This window comes from Cryptomeria japonica, chromosome 2, assembly GCF_030272615.1.
Source record: "Cryptomeria japonica chromosome 2, Sugi_1.0, whole genome shotgun sequence".
NCBI lineage: Eukaryota > Viridiplantae > Streptophyta > Pinopsida > Cupressales > Cupressaceae > Cryptomeria > Cryptomeria japonica.
Window position 1 is genome coordinate 610240506 of NC_081406.1, and position 15292 is coordinate 610255797.

A 15292-nucleotide genomic window follows, 5' to 3' on the forward strand; every position below is an offset into this window, starting at 1 on the left:
TTGTAAATATTAGGAGTTTCTAATTTTGTTTCAGTTGTCAACTGTTTCTTTATGGAAACATCAATCTTGTAACTCTATAAATGATCTTTTGATCATTCTTTTAATTCATTCAATTATTTACCAATTAACTGTGTAATAGGAGTTTCCTAAATCTGACCTCCTTTCATAATATTTTCCATTAACACATAACCAGAATAACTCCAGGAAAAGAAGATTACAAATAACTATCAAATTTGGAGAAAGATCTTTAAGTGTTCATAAAAATAGAGAACATAATCAGAAACATGATGTTATTAAGTGCAAATCATACTAGCTACTACAGTAATGTCACTGTTATAAGTAAAATGCACATTATATATGCACGGAAAAAAAAATAAGGAAAAAAAACCTCGTAGTGTAAATTCCAGCTGCAAGTGCTGTTGCTCCACCAACAGCCACAACCAATTTATTCTGATCTGTCAATAATGCTTTCAAACCCCCTGCAAATAGTTGAAATGTTCAGTCAGAGCAAGATTTTTAAAAATAGTAGAAACACAATAAGCTAATTTGTTTTAATGATGGCATATTTGGTTGAATCCAAACACTTAATTAACTACCAACCCAGAAAAACTCATAATTTCATAAATGATAAGTTTTTTATTTGTCTTGTGTGATGAAGACTGTAATCTTGATTGCTAACTATATTTGAGATCTCGTAACTGAACCTATTTGGAAGCAAATAGCAAATATAAATTTCAACTTTCTGCATTCATCCAATAATTGTATAAATATCCCCTTGGAGTCCCAATGTGCTTTCACATCCATTGCCTCCTTTACATATGCTGAATTTTACTAAAGAGAAGTCTCCGTGATCAAAGAATTATCCTCATCTGCTTCTTTCTTCCATCCACCAAAACATTTCATACGCTAAGCTTCATCTCCCAAATGTCTGGTCCATGCACTAATTGAATCCTTATGGAACAGAATAAGGGGGAATTTTCTCTATGCATTGATAATGGTTGCATTCATAGCACTAATTATTATGTCCAGATTCTTAACAGTTACTGAAGCACAGAACTACAATGGAGAAATGGAAATCAAAACAATATGCAAATGCAAACTTACACAGATATACATCAATCATCATTGTTCTAACAGTTCAGAATTGATCTGTAGTTAGTGTAGAAAGTCCACAATTTAATTCATCAAAACAGATGTGAATTGATTGCAAAAGTTGCTGTCCCATGTGCAGAAATAAGGGAAAACAATCCCTAAAAGTGCAGTCAGTAGTTGACAGGAGCAATTATCAAAGGAATGAAGCATGTATCCATGTTCAAAGAGTGTTAAACAGCAATATTACCTAGGAAAACCCAAACTTGGGAAAAACTCCAGCAGAATGTTGCTTATCCTCAAGCCATTATCTCATGAGCCGATTACAGTGATCTCTTGCTTTCAAGTATGCTTTCAAGGACTTATCTTGGACAAAAGACAATGTCCCAATACAACACAAGCTCTCTGATGCTCACACTTCCCAAAAAACTTGCTACAACTCCTTTAAACCTAAATTGTTGGTTGATGTTTGTTTCCAGGTTCTTGTTCATGGTTTGTGTTCAGGTTTAGTAGTCTACTAAGCTTTTCCCCAAGTTTGGTACAGCTAGGTTCAGTCATACGATATGCCAAAAATATAAATTACAAATTCGGGTGTTTTTGCAAAGAAAATTTTAAAAAAATCGTGTTTGGGAGGAAAGTTCGCCCATGCTCGCCCCACATTTGCCCAAGATTCTACCTGGTTCAGACCTGGTACAGATTCTGAGCCAATTCATCGAGGATTCTGTTTGGGTGCATATGACCAATTGTGTATTTGTCCCAAACGAATTTGCCTGTACCCTTGAAGAATCCAGCAGAAATATCAGTGTCCTACGCTGAATCAAATGTTTATCAAACCAAAAACCATAGACGAGGTAAAAATCAGACCGCAAGCAGACCAAACAAAAATGCTAACTGATCATAACCAATCTTGTTTATAACCAACTAATCAGTTGTTTGATGAGATTTCCTTCATTGACTGGGACAGGTGCAAGAGGCTCACTGAAATAGGGCATGCAATTTATTTAGACTGTTATGTTAATAATAAAGATTTGTTTATACGCAATTTATTTATAGGTTGTTGTGTTAATAATAATCATTAATAATAAAGATTTGTTATGTTAATAATCAGATTATTAATAATACCAATCAAATAAAAAATCTTTATTATTAATACTAAAGATTTATTTAAATAAATTATTAATATTACTATTACTTAAAAAAGATTAGGAGTTATGTAAATTAATTTTTAATATTAGTATACTACATTATTGTTATTTTTAATATTTTATAATATAATATATTATAATTAACTTTATTAAATATTGTATAAAGATTATAAATATACATTAAAATTTAAATATATTAGGAAGCATGTATACTATGTCTTATATTTTTTATCTGAGAAAAATTTTGGCTGAACACGTGAATCGAGCCCTCAAACCCAAACCAGTACCATGACCAATGAAGTAATCCTTTCAGCAGGTATCGGCATAGTGTGATGATTAAATTGTGGTGTTGTGGTTTTTGCCACAAAGATTCAAACTCTGCTGGGGTGTCATTGTTGGGGTGTTATTGTTGAGTGTTTATGTCATGGAAGAGGTCTCCTATTTGTGACCCTTCAAAAAAATAAAGTGAAGTAATTCTTTCAACAAGTCAAACCATTCTGCGGATTACAAATTGAAACAATTTAGAAAGCTATCGAGTCCAAGGTACCTCCTATGTGGTCAAAAGTTGTATTAATCGCTGCAAGCCATTTTTCTCTTTCAGCATTTGCTCGTTCTAACAGCATCCTTTTATTTACATCCTCAGCTAGTTTTGCTTCATGAGCTCTTCCTTCTGCTTCAGCCATTGCCTTAACCCTGATAGTTTCTCTGTCAATATCTGCACGTGCTTTTTCTGTCTGACGCCGCTGTGCTTGTATTTGCTCTTCTGTTGCACGCCTGGCCTGTTCTTGACGCATTGATGATTCTTCTTGCATCTTTACTAACTCTTGATTTCGCATTCTTTGAGCTTCATGTTCAGCCTACATGTAATGCATAAAGTTATTCAACATTGTAATCAACATATACTGGAGAGTACACAAGGAAAAAGAATTACCTGCATTCTCTTTCTAGCTAGCTCATCCTCATAACGAGCCATCTGTGCCTTTGTCTGTGCTTGTTGTTGGGCTAATTTCTTTTGTTCTTCATAAATCACCCGCTGCCGCTCCTGTAAGACAAATAAACCAGAAAGATCAAGAATGTCCTGTTTGTATCTCAAGAATTGCTTGTATGAAATAGCAAACTCTTTTTCAAACAAATTATAACTAGTCATCAATACAGGTAATCCGGTGATTAGTGATGACCGCAAATCCTTTTTGCTCCATCAGTCTATTAAAAATGATGTTACTGTTTTTAACTTTTTTAAGAGGTTGTGATTTGAAGTCAACCATATGGAGCAAGAACAATTATACAGCTGAGTTAATATCAGCATTTAAAACAAGCATACTGCCGAATGAAGTTCAGAGAAAATGTCGGTGTTTGCACACAGCAACAATGGTAATCTGCTTTAATATTAGTTGTGTGTACCTTGTGTATTATTGATTTTTGGTCATTTACATTATTTTAGTTAATGGATTTTGTATTTGTCAGTCATTTATTTTTAAATTAACCAGTTTAGACAACAGAGATTTACAAGAAACCTTATCATCCTATATGCAAAAGGAAAAACAGCTAAAGTGATACATTATCTATAAATTGTGTTTTAGTTGTTATAGCAGGCCTATTAGAATATCAATAATATCTTCAGTTTAATTGTTTCTATTATGTTTAATGGTCAATATTTGTATATCTTGTATAATTAGGATTCTTTCTAATTCTAACGAGTTTCTTTTTAGAAACCTCGTTCATTGTAAATCTATTTAATGATCGGTCTGATCATTTTGGATATACATCAAATTTTATCAATTACATTTGTAATATGGTATCAGAGCCATAGGAAAAAATTTCGAAATTTTTTTCAATTAGTGGAATTTTTTTTGGAATTTTTTAGTTCATCCTAGGGGTTTTCGTGGGTCTGTTTGGGAAATTTTTTTCCACCCATGTCCATGCTTCCCATCTGAGGTTTTTCGAACCTGTATGTATGAGAGCCACATGATTTTATTTTCGTGCCCGTTTTTGCTCTGTGTGCAGTATTTCGCGCCCAACTTCTGCGTCTTTTAAACTCGCATCGGGATTTTGTGTCTGCAACCCCCAACAGTCGTCTCTTTTCTGTGCATTTACGCAGTGTTTGTTTTCGCATTTTTTCGCGCGATTTCCGTCTTCTGCACTTTGCGTCAGGGTCTTTGTAACATTCACGGCCTTCATTATTCCTGAAGTGTAAGGTGTAAGGTGTAAGGGGTGACTGGGCGACCTTTTTTTGTGCATGATTATGCTTCACAAGATTGTGCTTCATTCCCGTCCGTGTTTAACCATCTGCTTAAGCCACAATAATCTTCTGCAGCAAGACGTGTGTTCTTCATGCATTTTCTGGTGCTTCTGCGTCTAGAGTTTATTTCGAACCCTTTGTTTTGTTTCTGTGGCCCACAATTTTCAGAAAATAAAAATCAGAGACCTGGGTTTTCTGGGTTTTTCGTCAGCTTTTCTGGGTATCTGTCAGATTTTTCTAGGTCCTCCATAAATCCGTACATTGGGATCCGTGCTTGAATATTTCTTGAAATCTGCTCGAAATCAGTGCTAGTCTTCTGCCTTTGTTTTCTTGCACGCGTCGCGTTTATGCGATTTCATGCGTTTTTCTGCCTCAATATTCGTGCCATTATCCGGTCAACCAGCTTTGACCTCAGTTTTCAACAATGGCATCTTTGACGAATATTCTGCTCGAGGGCAATCAGAAATTTAATGGCAGAAATTATAACACCTGGAAACAGCAGATGCTCACCATTTTTGAGTATCGCGTTATTGATCAGTTAGTTCTTGGAAAGGCCACCAATCTCTCTGCAGCAAGTCCTAAACGGACAAAATTTGATGAACAAAATCGTAGTCATGCTCATCAAGCTCTCAGTGACCGACAATCAGCTTCCTCAGATACCTTCCGGCAAAACCGCTGCCGAGATATGGGAGCATCTCAAGACACTACATGAGACGTCTGATAAGAGCAGAGCCTTCTTTCTGAAAAATATGCTCTTTTCTATTGTCATGGATGAGAGGAAATCTCTTCAGGATCACCTCAATCGGATCAAGGAAATCCGTGACCAGTTGGAAGACATCAGCCGGAAAATGGAGGACATGGTCGTGATAACTCTAAAGAGCTTGCCAAAGTCCTACGAGCATTTTGTCGAAACTCTCAACATCACCTCAACTGATGTTGATCTGAAGTTCGCTGATCTCTGCGCTAAACTTCTGCAACAAGATCGGTGGAAGCAGTTCAGCAGTGGTACTAGCTCATCCTCTTCAGAACAAGCATTGCAGCTAAATCCTTTCAGAAGGATAAAGGCAAATCTTGACCTTCTCAGCCCTCTAAGGAGAAGAACTCTGCTCCATCATCAGAAGGCTCGAAGAAGAAAAATGTTCAATGCAATTATTGCCATAAATTTGGTCACATGAAGCTTGAGTGCCGTAAGCGCTTTGCTGCACAGGCTAAGCAAAGTAGTTCACAGCCGAAAGCAAATGTAGCAGAGCACACTGAGCGGAGTGAGTTTGCCTTTTACGCCTTCATGGCTAAAAGACCTGCAGACCAAGTCAAATCCTCTGCCTGGTATATAGATTCAGGTGCCTCACGCCACTTCGCTCATCACCGAGATTGGTTCACTGATTTTTAGCCTTACTCAGATTCAGTAATTTTTGGAGGAGGGGAAGAGTACACTGTTGTCAAAAAGGGCAATGTGCAGAAACAGTCCAGAGGAAAGAAATTAATTTTCCTCAATGTGTACTATGTTCCAGGAATGGAACTTAACCTTCTCTCTGTCAGCCAAATTCTGAGACATTCTCCTCGGCTCGACGTGACCTTCAATTCACATCAATGCAGCATCATTGATCGGGAGACTCAGACAACTGTTGATGTGGGTCTTGAGGATCATGCTCTTTTCAGACTAGTTGACACTGGTGATTCTCAGAAGCTTGCCATGGCAGCCAAGCGCTCCTCTATTAGTACACTTTGGTATCAGCAGTTTGGGCACTTAAAGGTGCACTATCTTTCTCAACTTGTTCGGGAAGATCTTGTGATCGGACTGCCAGAGATCCAAACCCAGCACCTCAAAGTTTGCAGAGCATGTCAAGCTGGCAAACAGCATCGAACTCCCTTTTCAAATGGCGATTCATGGAGAGCCTCTAAGGTACTACAACTAGTCCATGCTGATATTTGTGGACCAATGGCTACTCCTTCTGTTACTGGGTCCAGGTATTTTGTGCTTTTTGTTGATGATTTTAGTAGAAAATTGTGGGTGTATTTTCTTCATCAGAAATCAGAGGTTTTTGTTGTATTTCAAAAATTTAAAGCATTAGTCGAAAAAGAGTCCGGTATTCATATTGTAACTCTTCGGTCTGATAATGGGGGAGAATTTTGTTCTTCTGCTTTCTCCCATTTCTGTGAACAACATGGCATCAAGCACCAACTCACTACATCTTAAACCCCTCAACAAAACGATGTCATTGAGTGGAGAAACCGCATGATTACCGAAATGGCCCGGTCTATGCTAGAACGCGAGTGTTCCGGAGAAATTTTGGGCTGAAGCAGTTAATACTGCAGTCTATCTTCTTAATCGGTCTCCTACTGTGGCTGTGAAAAAGAAGACTCTAGAAGAGGCCTGGTCAGGCCATAAGCCAAGAATCAGTCACCTGAAGATTTTTGGCTCCTCTGCCTTTGTTTGGATCCCTGATGCGAAATGCACCAAGTTGGATGCCAAGAGTCAGAAACTCATGCACACCAGCTACAGTGATAATCACAAAGCCTACCGACTGGTTGATATTGAGACACATCTTGTCATCTTCAATCGGGATGTGGTTTTTGATGAGAGTCCAGGGCCATTTCAGCTCTCTCCTCTAGTTGTGGATTCAAAGGATCAGCCTTTGAAAGCTTCAAACTTGGGTGTTCATCTTCCTTTAGGTCCACCTGATGGGAGGGTTCCAGCTCTTCCAACTCCTGCACCTTCACCAATTCCTTCTCCTGCAGGATCACCTAGACATGCAGCTGCACCACCTAATTTTCCACAAGATTCATCCGATCTTCTGTTAGATGAACCTGATCCTGTTGCACCTCCTACATCTAATGTTGGCACTTCTACTGTTCGTCCTAAATGGTGGGCTAAGACACTTGCTGATCTTCATGATGATGAGCTCATCGATGGTAGAACTGCTCAAAAAAAGAGCAAGCAACCTGATTATATCAATTTTGCTCTCATGGCCAACATTCACAGTGTATGAACCTCAAACATACACAGAGGCGAAAGGGATACCTGAGTGGGAACAAGCTATGGCAACTGAGCACCAGAGCTTGCTGAAAAATAACACTTGGGTCCTGTCAGATCTTCCTCCACGCAAAAAACCCATTGGGTGCAAATGGGTCTATAAAGTCAAATACAAGGTTGATGGTACTTTAGATAAGTACAATTCTCGTCTTGTTGCCAAAGGCTTTCTCAGCGTGAAGGCATTGATTATGAGGAAACCTTTGCTCCGAGTGCAAAGATGAGCACCATCAGATTAGTCCTAGCCATGGCAGCTCAATATGGCTAGAAGGTCCATTAGATGGACATCAAGAGTGCCTTCCTGAATGGTGAGTTACAAGAAGAGGTCTACATGACACAACCTCCTAGATTCAAGGTTGTCGGCAAAGAACACCAAGTGCTCAAACTAGTGAAAGCACTCTATGGCTTGAAACATGCTCCACGGGCATGGTACATAAAAATTGATAAGTACCTCACAAATCAAGGTTTCCAGAGGAGTCCTTCCGACTCCAATCTGTATTACAAGACTACTGGCAGTGATATCATCATTCTGGTTATTTATGTTGATGATCTATTCATCACTGGCAGCTCAGCATCTTTGGTTCAATGAATCAAACATAATTTATGCCAATCTGTTGACATGACCGACCTTACGATTCTGCACTACTGCCTAGGTGTTGAGGTTTGGCAGCAGTCTCATGGCATCTTCATTTCTCAATCCAAATATGCTAGGGCTCTGCTAGACAGGTTCAAGATGCAGGATTGCAAACCTGCATCTACACCTATGGAGAGAGGCCTGAAGTTGTCGGCCAAATCTGGTTCTTCAATTGAGAATGAATCTGATGTCAGGCAACTAGTGGGCAGTTTAATATATCTCACCTCCACTAGACCTAATCTGAGCTATGCAGTCAACTACATATCCCACTTCATGACAGCTACTACATCAAAACATTGGGCTGCAGCGAGGCGGATCCTGCGCTATGTCAAGGGCATTTTAGACTTTGGTATCCTTTATGGACGAACCAAAGATCACAGACTCATCGGTTACACAGATTCGGATTGGGCAGGCTTTGTTGATGACAGAAAGTCTACATCCGGATATGTCTTCAGTTTGGGCACAAGTGCTATCACTTGGACCAATAAGAAGCAACACGTCGTAGATCTTTCCTCGACCAAAGCTGAATATCAAGGAACAATCAAAGCAGCTTGTGAGACAGTTTGGCTTCAACGAATGCTTTCAGACATCCAACTATCTCAAGCCGGTCCTACACCCCTCTTCTGTGACAATCAAGGGGTGTTGAAACTTACAAGGAATCCAGTCTTCCATGAGAGAACCAAGCATGTTGAGCTTCATTGTCACTTTATCCGCAAGCTGGTTGAAGATGGATCCGTCGATTTGCAGTATGTTCCTACAGAGGACTAGACTGCAGATATCCTCACCAAGTCTCTACTTCCAGATAAGTTTGTTAAGTTTAGGGGGTTGCTTGGTGTCATAGACAGATTGACCATTAAGGGAGGGTATTAGAACAATATCTTCAGTTTATTTATTTCTATTATGTTTAATGGTCAATATTTTGTATATCTTGTATAATTAGGATTCTTTCTAATTCTAACGAGTTTCTTTTTAGAAACCTCGTTCATTGTAAATATATTTAATGATCGGTCTGATCATTTTGCATATACATCAAATTTTACCAATTACATTTGTAATAAGGCCATGTTCTTGGGTGGAAGTGGCTTTGCACATAGGTTTATCGATACGATTTCTTTAATAAGATCAACACCAGAGTGCACTTGGAGACTTTCTTCAACCTAGGTGCCACTCATGGTTCCACACAAACATTCTCTTCCCTTTTATGTAATGCCTGAAATGATATTTCAATATTAATGAAAATCTTTTGTGAGTATTCAGAATCAAGCTTTTCATTTCTTCCTTAACGATCCAAAATTATAGCTGAGGTTATCTGCCATAGGATTTATAAGTTCCAATTAGGCTTGTGGCAGTTTGTTGATCCTATTTCTGCTGGTTGCTCAGCAGTTGGAAAATTCAGAATCTAACTTTATTTTTGGCAGCAATTTCTGGGCACAGCTCTGCAGGCTTTTCTGGGCATTGAAAGACCAATTGATAACCTTTGCTTATTTTATCCTTACATGCTTATTTTAGTGAATAAAACCATTTTTTTCTTTAGGCACTTTTTGTCTTATTTTTAGGGCTACAGTACATGTGGCCATAGAAGCAGGAATCTGCAAAGAATATATGTTAGCTGCTGCTTGGTTTGGCAATTTTTTCCTCCAAAAAATTAGGGTCTTTCAATGAAATTATGGGCAACATTTTTTTGCAGCACTTTTCACAAATAATCAAAAAGCTCACAATTTACACACCCAGATTGCATGTAATTGCTGATTAATCTATTTTTGACCTTTTTTTTACTTTTACAGCCAATTTAGTGCACGCAATAGAATTTTTGACACATTTTATGACAGGGTTTCCCACATGTTGGGCAAAGAGAGTATGATGTTGTCATCAATGTGCATCTTGAGGTTTATTTATCTGCTTTCACACGAAGTATCCAATACAAACAAAAAGGTGTTGATTCTGCCACATCTTGCTAAGAAGGTCATGGGAAAAATATTTGAACTTCTCAAACTATCTAGAGACAAAAAAACTTTTCATTTTTTTCAGTAAAGAAATTACCCATCATTCGTAGTTTCACAATGGTAGCAGAATCTTAAGAGTTGGATTTGTTAAAAAATTGTACCTGTTACTTCAGAAAATGTGAATGTGATCATTAGGGTACTTAGTTTGATGAAGGAATAATAAATGTCTTTGGGGTGGATTATAGTAACCAACATTCTCAATTAGCATACTCTCAATGATGGAAGAATGGATGACTTCGAAGGAGATTCTGCTATCAAATTGATTACATGATCAGAATATTATGTGTCTCAGCAAATGAAATGGATCGGTGTCTATGTTGAATCTATGCTCTAATGGAGGACAAGTCCCTGGACCTGAGATTATGTCAGGCATGGATCAGGGATGAAGCGCAGTCACACATAAGCCTTTGAGTTAGCACAAGCCCCTACACACAGTGATGTTACACATTTTTGCTTGCCTCGTGGATGAGTGTACTTTAAAGGGTTGTTGATTCATCGAAAGGAAACAAGTTCTCCTAGATCAAAATGCAGCCACATGGATTGGATTGTTCAACACTAGCCTGTGTAAATTGCTAGAACAAAATTGGCTTTTGTACCATCAGTATTATGAGTACTGCTAATGGAAAATCAATGACAACCATATGGCTTGTAGGCTGAAAGAAAATTCAAAAAAAAATTGAACAATTTAATTATTAGAATAAATGATCCCATTCTAAGCAAGGGGCACAACTGTAGATGAGCATTTAAGAGAACTAAGAATCTTATTAATCCCACAATCAATTATTTTAGATTAAGTCATGCCGTAATGGGTGACAACTTGTCAAACACGGTAGTTCTCATTTCAAATGTAATTCTTGTGTGAGTGTTTTTTAATTACAATGCCAATCACTCTACTGAAAATGGATATTGTGACTGTTTTTAACAATAATCCTCTGAAGAATATATGTGGCAAGTATACATAGAAGGAATATGAATCAGTTTTTACACTCACATCACTGAACTACAAAAATGTTAATGCTTGAATTCATAGTCTTCTGACATGTAGTGTCGCGGTTAAAAGACTTCGTTGGTGAAGCAGCCACCAAGGTTCAAACCCCTGCTGGGCCATTGTGCTCGCAGGCCTTGTGTCTTCGCTGGGTCGTTGTGCTCGCGGGTTTGAACAAGTGAAATGTGGGGATGAGGTCCCCCGATTGTGGCCTCACTGGTTCATAGCTCCAGGTCAAAAGTGTTTCACATGCAGCCGGAGGGCATGTCATGCAAACATCGCCGGTCATGTTAAAAAGTTTACCAGGCATTATTTTTGTCTTCAGACATGTAGTGTCGCGGTTAAAACACTTTGTTGGTGAAGCGGCCACCAAAGTTTAAACCCCTGCTGGGTCATTGTGCTCGCATGCCTTGTGTCTTCGCTGGGCCGTTGTGCTCGCGGGTTTGAACAAGTGAAGTGTGGGGATGAGGTCCCCCAATTGTGGCCTCACCGGTTCATAGCTCCGGGTCAAAAGTGTTTCACGTGGAGCTGGAGGGCATGTCATGCCAGCGTCGCCAGTCACGTTAAAAAGTTTACCAAGCATTATCTTTAAGAATGAATAAAAATAAATAAAAAAATCTTGAATTCAAAGATTGCAAACCAGAGTTCCGTGACTCGCGGCGAGTCACGCAAGTCACGCGAGTCAGCGGGCCGAGTGACCCCTGCCGGGTCACGGTGACCCTGACCCGGGCTCGGACGGGTCAGAGGGCTTGACTCGCCTGACTCGCCGAGTCCGAGGGTCGTGACCCGGCTGGAGTCACTTAATGAAGTGCAGTAAAAAAAAAAAAAAAAAACATAACATTTTTTAATGGCTTTTTTCGCCATTTCCCTTTCTTATAACACCCGATGCCTTTAGAAAATAATAAAAGTATTTTTGGCCTCGCGGGGCGCTGCCCCTCGACCCCGCCCTGTATCGCGACAAGGAGCGCGCAAGGGGCGATGCCCCTTGACCCCAAGTTGGGGGCGCTGCCCCCAAACCCCCGTTGAAAAATATAGGGGGAAACCACACCGATAGAAGTAGGGAAAATCTAACCTCTGACTCTGATTAGGCTCCATATAACAACACAACTTAGAAATCTTGGTAATTGGTATTTAGATTTAGTATTTCAAATTTCCTATAGTCTCATTTGAAAATGTAATTCTTATACTGTAATACTGTCATACATCTTTTCAAAACTAGTTTTTCAAGTACTATATGTATATGTATAACTATATCAGCACCACCACCCCGCCACCCCCCTGTCGTCGTCCCCCTGTTGTCCCCAAACTTAGGCCCTTGGTCCCCCCGTCCCGGAAACACGTCCCCTCATCCCCAACACCTATGGCTACTCAGACTGGCACATCACAGGTAGAGACTATGGCTACTCAGTCATCCAGGACCTACCTTAGACGCCTTTCTAGGAGGCAGATAGACGAGGTTGAGCCAGAGCCTGAGCCATAGACTTGTTTTTGTTTACACTTTACAGTTACATATATATGTTTGGGAACATTTGAAGTCATGGATTTTATATACATTGGACAACATTTATAACTCTATATATCTATGTTTTCTAATTCCTTCAGGTACAATTTACATTTCTACGCATGTGATGGATGTATGTTTATGTATGTGATCAAATTAGCTTCTATTTGATGATGTTATAGTGTCTTTAAGCTTAATTCAATAATGGGTGTATGAAACAAGTTTTAAATCGTTAAAAATCTCTAAATTTCAAGGGTTTTCTTATTTTGCCGAGTCGTTGCCGAGTCATTGCCGAGTCCGAGCCGAGTCACGAGTCGAGTCAGCCTTGCCGAGTCAGAGCCGAGTCCGAGTCTGGGAACTTTGTTGCAAACTTGCAAGTACTTGTTGAGTGAATCAGTTTTTATGCTCAAATCACTGAACTAAAAAAAAATTAATGTTTGAACACACAGATTGCAAACTTGGCGAGTACTTGTTTTTCATCTCCTTGAGTAATGCAAGTTTAACTCACCAATGATTGACACCAGGGTTTTTGAAAAATTCACCAAGTAATTTGGCGAGCCCTAGTTGTTAACTCACCATGGCAAGGAACATGCGGTATGTGGAAAAGATGCAATTTTTTGCCTCTAAAACCCCCATACATCCATGTTGAACACACACAGCAACATCAAAGCATTCTAGAGCAAATTGGAAATATTTTTTAGGGGATTTGAAGAACAGTCTTCCAGCATTTTGGATTTCCATAAGTTAGTTCATTTTTTTATTTTATTTTCAAGCATATAAATTTATAAATCATTTCTGATTTGTTAAGCATGTAAATTTACATATTTTATTGCATTGAATTGATTCAGTTTATGTAAAATTGTTTGTTGATTAAAGTTTAAATGATTTACACCAATTTGAATCAAAAATTTTCAATTTCTTTTCTGAATATAGAGTTTTACATTTTAGCATTTTAGGGTTCAGTTATGTTATTTTCGTAAATTTGTTAATTCAATTACCATATTACATTTAAATTTTTCAAATGCATTTAAATTTTCCATGATGTTTTTTAAACTAATGTTGAAATTGCTATAGTTTTTTTAAACACTACTTTTTTGTTCTTATCAATATTGCAAATTAATATTAACGGATCAAAAAACAATTGTAAATTAATATACAATGGCATCCAGCTCTACATCAACTGTGAACTCAACAAGTAGAAGTCCCAATGGAATTAAACCCCTTGAAAACCATGACCCCGCTTGGAAATATGTCATAATGGGACCAAAAGTGGGGAGTGTGTGTAATGTCCCCATAATTAGACTCTTAGGATTTTGGGACTATTTACTTAGAACTTCAATTTCAAAAGACTTCTTTCTAGTAAAACCCTTGCAAATGCAAAGTTAATTCCCTTAACACTATGCAAGAATTAGATTGTTGACCAAACTTGTATAAGGATGATGATCCCTATGCTCAACTAACTATATAAGTCTTACTTGTGAAGCTGATATGTATATAGATTGTAATTGTAATGAATTACTGATATTTAGAACAGATCGGAATATGCTCATATGTATTGAATGCAATATAATCTGATGTACCTCATATTTCTTCCCTACAAACCTCCCATTCCATTTTATATCTTCCTAATTCTAATAGAGAAACGCATCTCTTTGGAGGATGGTGTCTCTTTAAATGAACACACCTCCTCTTTCCTTAATCACACCCTTATTGTTTGTTTATAATTAAACAAAACCTAAATTGCTGCACCTCACTCTTTGGATTAGTTAACATCAAATATTGAATCGATGCCTTTTTAGTTATTGTTAACGCATAAGTTTGTAGCCATTATCTCTTGCTTTGCACAAAACGTCACCTTAACCACTCCATTGTTATGCCGATATACATGTAATGATACTGGATCTAGACAATCGGATGCCTATTGTATCCTCCTTTATGGGATACTGATGGAAACTAAATTTCATATTGGCCAACCTTTCCGACGGTGAAGGATAATCGATATGTTTATGTTGATTACCAATATCAAATCTCTTAATTTATTTATGATCATTTCTTGGCAGTGTAATTGACACTTATAATGTTATTTGGTCTTCCTCCACATGAATAGTAGTCATTGTGCTTCTGTCTGTTTCTTAAAAAGACTCGTAATCATTGTTCCTTAAAAGACTTAATCTGACGGTTATATGATATGTGCAGCAGCATAAACGTATTTGTATTCCTATGAATCAGACCAGAAGGAAACCACGATTTTCCATTGGCCATTCTTCATATATCATCTCCAACGATAACTTCTTAAATCGTGAATCTCTTTGTATTAATCGTTCTTGTTCTCTTTTGACAGGTTAGTGACTATTGATTATATGTAAATTCTCTGCCTCTATTAATCAATGCTTTATCCACTAGTTGTTTGGTTCTAGAGTTCTAGCATATGGATGAGGACATCAGAGTGTGATTTTTACATAGTGCTCAAAGAAGATTAGTGGATTACGTAGTGCTCAAAGAAGCTTAGTGGATGTTAGTGCTCAAAGAAGCTTAGTGGAGGCATTATAGATATGTTGTCTTCATATCCATAATCTTTATTAATCATAGTCTCATCTATCTTAATTGTTTCCTCCTTCATATATCTTTGTAAGAGTTCATTTGTGCCTTGTGTCATCCATAAAGA

At 38.1% G+C, this 15292-nt stretch overlaps 1 protein-coding gene across 1 annotated transcript in view; it reads right to left on the reverse strand.

Annotated features, from left to right (window-relative positions):
• LOC131043741 (uncharacterized) overlaps positions 1-15292 on the reverse strand; it is a 42293-nt gene that overhangs the window by 14051 nt on the left and 12950 nt on the right. Inside the window, exons 3-5 of the mRNA XM_057976973.2 lie at positions 3166-3276; positions 2782-3091; positions 389-479 (exon numbers count right to left, since the gene is read on the reverse strand). Coding sequence (XP_057832956.1) covers positions 389-479; positions 2782-3091; positions 3166-3276 — 512 coding nt within the window. The remainder of the gene's footprint in view (positions 1-388; positions 480-2781; positions 3092-3165; positions 3277-15292) is intronic.